This window comes from Salvelinus namaycush, chromosome 24, assembly GCF_016432855.1.
Source record: "Salvelinus namaycush isolate Seneca chromosome 24, SaNama_1.0, whole genome shotgun sequence".
NCBI classification, from domain to species: Eukaryota; Metazoa; Chordata; class Actinopteri; order Salmoniformes; family Salmonidae; genus Salvelinus; species Salvelinus namaycush.
Genome location: NC_052330.1, coordinates 10,852,012 through 10,863,883, shown reverse-complemented (window position 1 = coordinate 10,863,883; position 11,872 = coordinate 10,852,012). Strand labels below are relative to the sequence as shown.

At 44.3% G+C, this 11,872-nt stretch overlaps 1 protein-coding gene across 2 annotated transcripts in view; it reads left to right on the top strand.

Moving 5' to 3' along the window:
- med23 (mediator complex subunit 23) overlaps window positions 1-7,435 on the top strand; it is a 34,015-nt gene extending 26,580 nt beyond the window's left edge. For both annotated transcript variants that reach the window (XM_038963092.1, XM_038963093.1), the window contains 5 exons: window positions 136-208; window positions 549-763; window positions 3,511-3,631; window positions 4,154-4,285; window positions 6,748-7,435. In XM_038963092.1, coding sequence (XP_038819020.1) covers window positions 136-208; window positions 549-763; window positions 3,511-3,631; window positions 4,154-4,285; window positions 6,748-6,927 — 721 coding nt within the window. In that variant the 3' untranslated portion in view covers window positions 6,928-7,435. The remainder of the gene's footprint in view (window positions 1-135; window positions 209-548; window positions 764-3,510; window positions 3,632-4,153; window positions 4,286-6,747) is intronic.
- Window positions 7,436-11,872: the final 4,437 nt, after the last annotated feature.

Sequence of the window (11,872 nt, the reverse complement as noted above, 5' to 3'; positions counted from 1 at the left end):
AGTGGTGCTGAATCACTGCAGTGTGTTGGCTTTCTGCAGAGCTCAGTTAGACCTGTGTGCCCCTCTACATGACAGCGTCTGTATCTGTATGGTGTTGTGATTGATTGTCCTGATGTCATGTGGCCTCCCTCACAGCCAACCACTGGTGCCTCGGGAGAACATCACCGCCTGGATGAACGCGATCGGCCTGGTGATCACCGCCTTGCCTGTAAGACTCCTCTCTGTTCACACACACTAGCGCAAAGGCTTTGTTACATATCAGCAACTTATTGCGGCAGAAATCTCTAGTTCACGGCACACAGCAAACCTGTTTTTTCCATTCGCGTGGTCAAGTTTCCACTATCCATGAAAAACAAGGTCCATAAATTGTGATTCTTACTGCTCACAGTGGGATTCTGAGCAGCCAGACAGTAGTGACAGCTTTACCCAAATAAACATCTACTTCAGCCGTCCTGCAGACTCCAGAGAACTGTCTGGAACTGTCTGAGGTCTGACAAGTCAGCTAAACAGTATGCGTGCGTGTCTGCCTGTCTCTCTCCTCTCTCTAGGAGCCTTACTGGGTGGTCCTGCAGGACCGTATCGTGAGTGTGCTGGGCAGTCCGTGCTTCACCACAGAGACTGAGTGGGTGGGGTACCCCTTCGCGCTGCTGGACTTCACCGCCTGCCACCAGTCCTACTCTGAGATGTACTGCAGCTACGTGCTGGCCCTGGCCCACGCAGTGTGGCACCACTCCAGCATCGGACAGCTCTCCCTCATCCCCAAGTAAGACCCAACATTAGTCCCCTGATTAGCTGTTCTCCAGCCTTCTAGTTCTGGTCCACCAGCATCTCCCTGATTAGCTGTTCTCCAGCCTTCTAGTTCTGGTCTACCAGCAGTCCCCTGATTAGCTGTTCTCCAGCCTTCTAGTCCTGGTCTACCAGCAGTCCCCTGATTAGCTGTTCTCCAGCCTTCTAGTCCTGGTCTACCAGCAGTCCCCTGATTAGCTGTTCTCCAGCCTTCTAGTCCTGGTCTACCAGCAGTCCCCTGATTAGCTGTTCTCCAGCCTTCTAGTCCTGGTCTACCAGCATCTCCCTGATTAGCTGTTCTCCATCCTTCTAGTCCTGGTCTACCAGCATCTCCCTGATTAGCTGTTCTCCAGCCTTCTAGTCCTGGTCCACCAGCATCTCCCTGTGGTAGAGTGGTCAAGGAAAGTGTTAATTCGTTAGTAGGTGAACGGAAGAGTGTCCTCCCCTCAATAGCCACCTTTCATCGAGGATACTCATGTATATCCTACCGTGGGAATATTTTTGAAATCTGCCACACCCACTTTGAATCAGCTTTTGTTTTGTCAGAGGAGAAAACATGCCCTCTTTTAAAACAATATGTAGCATATCGTTTTTATCTATAAAATATCTGGAACTACTAACCTCATTTGTTTCCATCACTTTCCACATTTATTTTGGGATCCAGCCCTGTAAACGTCATTTTCCTAACGACGCGGAGAAGGACCCATCTCAATTAAAGCAAGCGTATTTTCATCCAGGTTCACTCTCAGCGACTACTCGATTAACTTTGACCTTCAAAGGAAGGGAGAGAGGACGCAGGAGGTGAGCAAATCTAATTGACAAAAGGCCATTTACTTTCAAATGACTGAAGGGAAGTGAACAAGTGTACAATTTGGGAGGAAAGAGCTCCTCTAGCCTGCTCCCTCTTACCTCTCCTCCCTCCATCCCCACCATCTTGTCTCCTCCCTCAGCCCAAGCTGCTCACTCCTGACTTATATCAGATGGGGTTTAGTTAAGATTCTGTCTGCTTCACTCCTACCCCGTGTTTTATCTGGACACAGTGGGATAGTCCTGCTGCCTCCCAGCTCAGGCTTAGCTTAGCAGGCCTTCTCATCTAGCCTGGGAATATCTTCCCCTATAACACTGTGTTCAGGCTTCGCTGGACTTCAAGCCCAAATAGTTATGCTCCCTGATGTGTCAGCAAGTGCCCTTGTGCTCCTGTGTCTCTGCCGGACTGTCATGTGAAATGACAGCAGAGCCCTGGCCTGCTGGGATTACATTACTATGAAGCAGATGGAAATGCCTTGGAATTAGACAGAAGTACGGTACACTATCTACTGGGCTGGCTACAGCTTTCTGACATTATGTGATGCTACTGATGAGTAATGTGCCCTTAAATTGGAATGAGCATGGGGATTCTAATTTCAGGAATTGGTGCATATATGCCTTCATTCTCTTTGGTCCAATAACATTTCTGTGCATGTTCTACCTGCATAGTATCTCAGATTTCACTGATGATGAAATATTGTAACCTTTTACCCCTTGTTCTCCCCAATTTTGTAATATCCAATTGGCAGTTAGTCTTTTCCAATCGCTGCAACCCCCCCTACGGACTCGCGGGAGAAGTGAAAGTTGCGAGCCACGCGTCCTCTGAAACGCGACCCTGCCAAGCCGCACTGCTTCTTGACACACTGCTCGCTTTACCCGGAAGCCAGCCGCACCAATGTGTCGGAGGAAACACCGCCCAGCTGGCGACTGGAGTCGGCTTGCCCAGCCCGCCACAAGGAGTCGCTAGAGCGCAATCGGACAAGGATATCCATGGCCGGCCGAACCCTCCCCTAACCCGGATGACGCTGGGCCAAATGTGCGCCGCCTCATGGGTCTAACGGTCATGGCCAGCTGTAACACAGTCCGGGATCGGTCATGGCCAGCTGTAACACAGTCCGGGTAACGGTCATGGCCAGCTGTAACACAGTCCGGGAGCGCTGCGCCACTCGGGAGGCCCAATATTGTTTGTCTTTGAGATTTAATTTAAAAAGCAACCAGAAATACTACGAAAGCAATTTATATTCAAAAGCCCATCAGTATGAGCAAGATATATATATATATATATATATATATATATATATATATATATATATATATATATATATGATGACCTCTCCTTGCCAGACAGTCATTACCTTTGTGACGGCTCTCAGCCGGTGTTTGTGTTCGTGTGGAAGCTCTATCACATTATTGTGACAGTGACAGGCAGGTTGCTGCTATCCCCGAGCTGTCTTCATCAGTGTGGGCCGTTCTGACAACAGAGCCCGGTGACGAGACGCACCGCCTGAGGCTCGGGCAGCGAGTGTGTATGCATCACGCTGAAGCTTCTGGAACACAGATCACGCATGACAAGATCCCAGTGGGATCCATCTTGTCGTCTACAAACACACTGAGGCTTTGTTCCTGCTGTACCTGGTTTATATTCCACTGTGTGTTCATTCAGAAAAACCCTGTCAATTATCATTCAAATTCGGTGCCTCCACTGTCTTCCCTCCATTTGCATACAGCTCTCACAGAGCCTTAGTCACTTTTGAACATCGGGTGCTTGGCTTTACAAATCACTTTCATTTCTGGGGAGATTTTTCAGTCCTTTCCTCCTCCATCCTAGCATGTCTTTGAAAGAGAGCAGTCCGTCCTCTCCTCTTCAGTCTTTGTCTCTTTACGAGAAGTGTAACATTCTCTCCCCTCCCTCCCCAGGTTCCTGTCTGAGGTGCTGAAGCCCATAGTAAAGACAGAGTTCCAGCTCCTCTATGTGTACCACCTAGTGGGGCCCTTCCTCCAGCGCTTCCAACAGGAGAGGACCCGCTGCATGCTGGAGGTACTGATTACTCCTGTCAATATATACCCCCCTCTCCTCCATCTCCCAGTACAACCCTATTACACCATACAATCCCACACAAAAGGCCTGTCAATTAAATTCCCTTTCACACTCCCTTGACCATTAAAGAGAATAGAACTGTGTGTGTGTGAGAGAGGAAATGGACAATAGCTGGTTAGGTTGAAGGGGGATTAGGTGGCTCACTGAGAAATCCTGTTATTTGTGGAGAGGGAGAGTTAAGGTCCTTGGTCTCCTCTCCCAAGAGGCAGTGGCTCTGTGCTGGGCTGTGCTGTGGCTTCCCATGGACAGCTCTAATGTATCTGCAGTTCTGCTGTTGACCAGCCTGCCACCCCTCTGGAAAGTGCTCTGACAAAAATATCCATTCTTAGAAATAGCCATTCATCCTGTTTTTCAGTCTGGCTTTGTGTTAATCAGATGTGTGATTCACCATTAATCAGTGACTGATTTTGTCTGTGCCTTTCTTAACGATCTACGCATTTATGTGTGTGTCGTGAACTGCAGATTGGAGTGGCGTTCTATGAGATGCTACAGGCTGTGGACCAGCACAGTCAACACCTGTCCTACATGGACCCCATCTGTGACTTCCTCTACCACATCAAATACATGTTCACCGGGGACAGCGTCAAAGACCAGGTTCGAGAAATACTCTGTGGTTAATGTTCTTCGCCACTGTGATGTTCAGATGAAGGGATTGAAACAGTCTGTAATCAGTAGTCAGTCAGCTGTGTGTAGCTTACTTTAGCTGCTGGCAAAGTCATTCAAAGCGTATACTTTATCACTCAGGATGTAACTTTCCACTTCAACAATTTTTACCATGTAATGTTATTTAAACCAAAAATCGGACAACCCCATAGTAGAATAGTTCACCTATTTACCTAGTCGGCTTGTGTGTTCTATGCTAGATAAATATTCCCCTCGAGGTGCATTTAAGTTGCGAGGGCCATAGGAGGGAAACATGTATTCTGATAGCAGTCAAAGCACAACAATTCTTTATGCAATCATGGGGAAACACTTTTGAAAGCGGTTTTGGCAAATATGTTTTGAAACCAGTTTTGTCCTTTGCTAAGAAAGGGTGGTCTCCCAGTTTTCCACTGCTGCCACGTTTATTTCTCTACTCCTTCAATTGAGCGTGTGGCATCGTTTACAAATGCAGTTTTACAACCGGAGTTTTGAGCATGGTTTAGGCGCAGCTGCGCAACAGAGCTTTTAAAGGTGCAGTGTCATCTTAAAAGAACAATTACATACTTTGTAAAATAAACGTATTTTTCGAGTGAATAATGATTTATGTATTTATAATAAAATATGAATTATTAATAATAACAACATCAATCAGGATGTTGTCCTATGGGGTAAATGCAGATGGACATTCTTCAAGTGCCTTCAGAAAGTATCCCTACCCCTTATTCCACATTTTGTTGTGTTACAGCCTGAATTCAAAATGGATTAAATTGATGACAGAGAAAACATGTTTTTGAAATGTTTGCACATTATTTTTGAAATTCTTCAAGCTCTGTCAAGTTGGTTGTTGTTCATATAGACTGCCAAGTCTTGCCATAGATTTTCAAGGTGATTTAAGTCAAAACTGTAACTAGGCCACTCAGGAACATTCAGTGTTAACTTAGAAAGCAACTCCAGTGTATGTTTGGCCGTGTGTTTCCTGCTGAAAGGTGAATTTGTCTCCCAACGTCTGTTGGAAAGCAGACTGAACCAGGTTTTCCTTTAGGATTTTGCCTGTGCTTAGCTCTATTCTGTTTCTTTTATCCTAAAAAGATAAAGCGTTGGATTTGCCACAAACAACGCTTTGTGTTCAGGACATAAAGTACAGTTCTTTGCCACATTTTTTGCTGCTTTACTTTAGTGGCTTTTTGCAAACAGAATGCATGTTTTGGATAATTTTTTTCTTCTTTATCAATAGATGCCCTTGTTTGCGAGGCATTGGAAAACCGCCCTGGTCTTTGTGGTTGAATCTGTGTTTGAAATTCACTGCTCGACTAAGGGGCCTTACAGACAGTGTGTGTGGGGTACAGAGATGAGGTTGTCATGAAAAAAATCATGTTAAACACTATTTTTGCACACGAGTCCATGCAACGTATTATGCAACTTGTTAAGCACATTTTTAGTCCTGAACTTATATAGGCTTGCCATAACAAAGGGGTGGAGTACTTATTGACTCAAGACATTTCAGCTTTTAGTTTTTTTATTAATTTGTCAACATTTCTTAAAACATAATTCCACTTTGACATGATGGGGTATTATGTGTAGGCCAGTGACACAATCTCAATGTAATCTATTTTAAGTTCAGGCTGTACCTCAACAAAAAGTCAAGGGGTGTGAATACTTTCTGAAGGCACTGTACATTTTATAGTTGCTATGCTTCATCAGTTGGGCTACAGGTGATAATGCTTATTGCTAATAGCACATCTGATAATATAGACCATGCTTAGGCTATAAGAATGTTCCAATGTGTTAATATTTTTTACTGAATTATTACAAATATGTTACTGGGCCCATTTCTGGAGGTGGAAATTATATTTAAGTCCTTTTTAAAAGGATCCCGGACCCCATAAGCCATGCGACTGGAATTGGTCAAACTCGCAGTTTAATACATGTACTAAATTATCCTCTTTCCCTAAAAGCATGTTGGTCATGACTTTCTTACATGAAAGGGGAGGTTAACTTGGCCCCAGACAATCGATCTGAGATTGACTTAAGTTTCAGTTGTGGGATTTTTTGTTGTTGCTTTAGCCCCTAAATAATGTGTACTTTATGCCTTTCCTTGACCTCAATGTTTGCTCACTTGGTTTTCTGTCATGTCCTGCATTGGTATTCTGCCTCTCCTCTCCCCTCCTCCTCTAATTTATATCAACACACCCTGAATTTGAAATTCTAATTTGTTTGTCCTCCAAACATTCCCACTTGTATTTTACTTTGAAGTCACTTGCTGCACGTCCCACTTCATTTCAGGGTCTGAGGCTGAAGTTGGCTTCTCTCCTCAGTATTAGTACAGAATAGATTAGTTGAATTCTCCTCCCAGCTTATCCCTTGTCTCTCCAAGTGTTGTGTCTAATGGTGTGTGTGTGTGTGTGTATTCCCAGGTGGAGAAAATCATCCTGACCCTGCGTCCGGCCATGAAGCTCCGTCTGCGTTTCATCACCCACACTAGCAAGATGGAGCCTGCAGCCGCCAGCGTTCCCCAGCCCTCCTCCTCTGTGTCCTCACCCGCCCCACAGAGCAACCCCGGCCCCTCCAACCTCCCCCTGTCTGTGGCCCAGTAAAACACACACACCAAGGAAGGAGGCTGTCAGCTCCATGGCTGTGGTCCCACTGTCACCAGTTGGAGTATTGAGATGGACACACTCCACAAATGTTTAGGTCAGGGTTGAGACGGACAAGATGACCCTGAGAGTCTGGTCTCTTGAGGCTGACCATGCAACGCCCCAGTGCTGTGGTGTGTTCCAAAGCTTTAAACAGCCATTCAGTCCGAAAATCAGCATAGAAGAAAACAGACATGAACTGTTACACAACAGACATTACCTTTTTATAAACTTTAGCTTTATAGTGCTTTTTATTGTTGAGTGTGTTGGAAAAAGACAAGTGTTTCTGCAATCATTGGTCTGCTAGAGTATGTATATAAAAGACGAGTCGGTGGCGGCTCATTATTTTGCTCTCCCTTTGTAATAACATGAGATGGTCCAGTGCCTTGTGACTCCCCACTTAATCATGAGAGGCGATTTATGTTGTGTTTTTCACACAAAGTAAAGAAACAATAAAACGTCTTTAGTATTCTGTGTCGGATTGTCGTCTTGTCTGATCCCCTGCTATTCTGCTCTGTAGAGAGGACCTGTATTCTGTCAGCTCAGGACCTCCGCCAGGTTTCTGGATGTTGTTATGGCCGCACAAACACTACGGTCAGAGCAGGGTCAACAACTCCAACTCTCTTTTAACTCAAACTGGACTGGAGCTGCGTACGGTGCCTAAAACACTATCTCTACATGGTTGGAGTGGACTCGTTCCATAGTGAAGATGTGTGAAAAAATGAGCATGGATTTTTAATGAGGATGGATTGACAGGCTCAGAGCAGCGTTTCCTAAACTTGGTCCTGCCAACCCCCCCCCCGTTCACGTTTAGTTTTTTTGCCCTAGCACTACACAACTGATTCAAATAAGCAAAGCTTGATGAGTTGGTAATTTGAATCAACTGTGTAGTGCAAGGGGAAAAACCAAAGTGTGCACTGGGGGGCAGGACTTAGTTTGGGCTCAGAGGACCCTCTAGAACTCCTCAAGCAGAATAGGAGCCACTGAAGTGGATATGAATTAATTCTTATATTTACCCTCTTGTGGATTCCCTTCTCTTGTCCTTAGTATTCTCCCTTATGAATATAAAACATACTGTATTGTTGCTAGTGTTGCTAGGGGATGACTGCCAGTGTTTGTTTTTTTATTTACCTGTTATGATAAGTGGCTAAATCAGTAGAGTCCTTTAGTTATGTAATTTGTGTTATTATTATGCAAAGCACATGCCTTCATATCTCCCATAAATTCAAGTATAATTTGGCTATAAAGGACTGAGTCAATCATGCCTTCATTATCAATTATTCCCTGCTGCCTTCAGTGCCGGTAGCATTCAACTGTTTTTCAGATATCAACAGTAAATTAGGTGTTGCTGGTAAAGCAGTCTCTTAAGAAATTACCAAGTTGTAGAGTGGTCTCTGGCAAACAGAGCGTGTCAGCACTAGTAATCAGTGTGGGAATGGGTGATTTCATGTCGGCAATGATGCAAGCCTTGTGCTAACTGGCAGTGTTGTAAAGTAAAAAATACTTTAAAGTACTACTTAAGTCGTTTTTTGGGCTATCTGTACTTTACTATTTCTATTTTTGACAACTTTTACTTCACTACATTCCTAAAGAAAATATTGTAGTATTTACTCCATACATTTTCGCTGACAACCAAAAGTACTCGTTACAATTTGAATGTAACGAGCAGGACAGGAAAATCAGAATGCTGATTGGCTGATGACAAAACATTTATTTTTACTGCTCTAATTACGTTGGTAACCAGTTTATAATAGTTATAAGGCACCTCGGGTGTTTGTGGTATATGACCAATATACCATGGCTAAGGGCTGTATCCAGGCACTCCTTGTTGTCGTGCAGAGGAACAGCCCTTTGCTATGGTATATTGGCCATATACCACACCCCCTCGGGCCTTAATGCTATTATAAACTGGTTACCAACGTAATTAGTGCAGTAAAAGTAAGTGTTTTGTCATCAGCCAATCAGCATTCAGGGCTCGAACCACCCAGTTTATAATGTACAGTAATGGTAATTCTGGTGGAGTGTGCAGGCAATGACACACTAATTCAGAAATGTGCTTGATGAAAAACTGGGGCAGTGTATTTGCTGTCATACCTCTAGCAATATTGTTGGTATAAATTTACCTGAACATATACGTAAAAAAAAATGTCTCTCCCATCTATTCATTTTTTTCACTAGAGAATTACATTAGCCTAGACCATGTGGACTTTTCAGACTGGAAGATGGGGCCAGAGAGGTGATTCTATTTGACATTTGGGCTGCTGCTCAGCTCCAGACATTCATCTCCACAGCCTTCATCTGTCATAGATTTAGGAAATGTGGGAAATTGACTCAATAATAACGCTTGAAATGAATCAAGTAGTTGCTGATGCTGAAGCTCAGTAAGATGAATCTGCTGAGTGACATTGATAGGAGGTATTCTCAGTATGATTTAATACAATACAGAAATGCATGGTAAAGGCAACACAGGCCGTAGATCAAATAGAATGAGAATAGATTTTATGTTCGGTTCAGAGTTCAACTTTATGGGTTTATGTAAAGAGTGTCACTTGTCTAATAAAGAATTACACAAAGGCTTCCAGAAGCAGCCCTTACTCTCCTACACAACCAAGTCTCCAGAACAAATCTATTACTTTACAGAGTCATGACTTTGTTACTGTGGAGAGACAGGGCCAAGTCTTCATCTCCCACTACAATTTTTGAGAAACCCACCTCACCTCTACTTCCCGTTAACAGTCCCAAGGACCTGCAATCTGTGGTCCGCTGATGATGCGGTTGCCATGGTCACTGTGACCATCCAGACCTCCCAGACCAGAGATAGAATGTGACTCCAGGGGACCTGGGGGAGTGGGCAGGGGAAAGGCAAAGATAGGGATGGGGTGTGGACTGTCTGGGTAAGGCGCTTTCCTGCTTCCTGTGTCCAGAGGATCAGGCCCTCAGTAGGGTTGCATGGCCGCTACATTAAGCATGATTGCTTTCAGTAATCCCTGGTTCAAGTCCAGACATTCCATTAAAACAAGTGATGCTCCTTGTACAAGGGTTGAACGTATCTGTTCTGTTGAAGGGAACAAGCTGAACATATAGGATCGTTTTTTAAATTTTTGAATCCAAAATGCAACACGAACATTTGCATTTCTGGAAATGCATGCTGTGTCTGACGTTTGATTGTAGGTTGCACTGTAATTGCTGCTATTCCACCCACTTACTCAGTTTCTGTTAACAGCTACATTATTTCCCTTGCAATATGCCACTTTTATTCTCAAGTGGATTTATTTGTTCACTGCTCTGAAAATGCCATGTGTTCTCAGTCAAATATACTTGTCCTTTTCTCCCAGCAGGGTACAACAAGCCCTCTAAATGCCACGCTCACTGGTCTAAGAATGAATTATACAGACCTGTTGGTAATCGGCTCAGATGGTGGTGGGGCATCTGTGACAGACTGACTTGTCTGTCTCTTCCCAGCCCCCCAGAATGTCCACTCCCCTGTCTCTCAGTCCCTCAGCCCTCTCAGCCTCTCTGTTCCTCCAACCCCTCAGCCCCAGCCTCAGCCCCAGCCTCCTCATCCGCTGTGCCTAGCATTCTGCCCCTGGGACTCCTAATGAAGAGTAATCAAGCCAGAGCTGTCATTAAAACTGAAGTCTCTTCAGTCAGTCTGTCACAGATGCCCCACCACCATCTGAGCAGATTACCAACAGGTCTGTATAATTCATTCTTAGACCAGTGAGCGTGGCATTTAGAGAGAGGGCTTGTTGTACCCTGCTGGGAGAACAACAAGGACTGAGAACGCATGGCATTTTCAGAGCAGTGAACAAATAACAGCCCTGCTCCGGATGACAGGGGAGCAGCCATTAACTATGTGACACGGAAAACCTCAGCACCCCACAGTCATGAAAGGCACAAGTCAATGAGCTGCGGATGTGAGACGGACGCCAGGGAAATATGCATGAAATGTTTTCCAGGGTGCGTCAGCAGATCGATGTTTAATGGCTAGGGCTTTTTCCTGCTGTGTTCAATTAATGCAATTTCCATATTCGTCATGATTTTTTCCCGACCATACCAATCTCAATGAATGTAATAGGCGCATGTATTTACCAAGTTGACTTGATATAGATAGTTGATATGCAGTCGCTACTTGGAATAGAGTCTAGACTTTATTAAATGATTAAGCCTCTGCAAGAGAGGCACAGTTGTCACGTTTTAAACTGATGTCTTATAATCTCCCCTGCTGATGACATTACAATAACAGAAAGAGACACATATGATGTGAACAATTGAATTTTTTTGGACAGACTGAGATGAATAGTGTCTGAGTGCGTGATGTCGCAAGATTATGCTCTCTGAGGCTACTGTGTGTCTCAGTGATTCAGAGGTGCCTGCCTAGTCGTTGCACATTAGTGGGTTGTCTCGGATTGCTGTTCCTGTGTTACCTGGCAACGTAAATGTAGACTGCACCCTGAGAAGCCAGATTCAGCCTTTGTCAGAGAATTCATGCCCTCACAATTCAACAGTAACTATTTCCTTTTTAGGATCATGTAAGTTCATGAAAGTTCACACACTGAGTCTTAGTTGTATACATTTTTATGATGGTCTTAAAAGTAGCCTTTACACTGTCGCAACCTCAAGGTTTCATGGTCATCTCTGTCTCAGAAAAAAAGAGAGCTGCGTCGATTTGTATTCTGTCTGAATAGCTTTAGCCATAATGACCGAGCCGTCGACCTGATTCCATCTCCCTGCCTGGCCTTGTGACTGTACTGTATAAACACTTAGGGAGTAGGAACTGCATACCTTTTAAAGCAAACCCACAACTCATTCACTTTTGTCTCTTTTTGATATTGTGAACTGAGGTAACCAATTTCTACTTAACCTGACGGAACATTTGCCTCTCCCGAGGAACAGATTTGCCTTC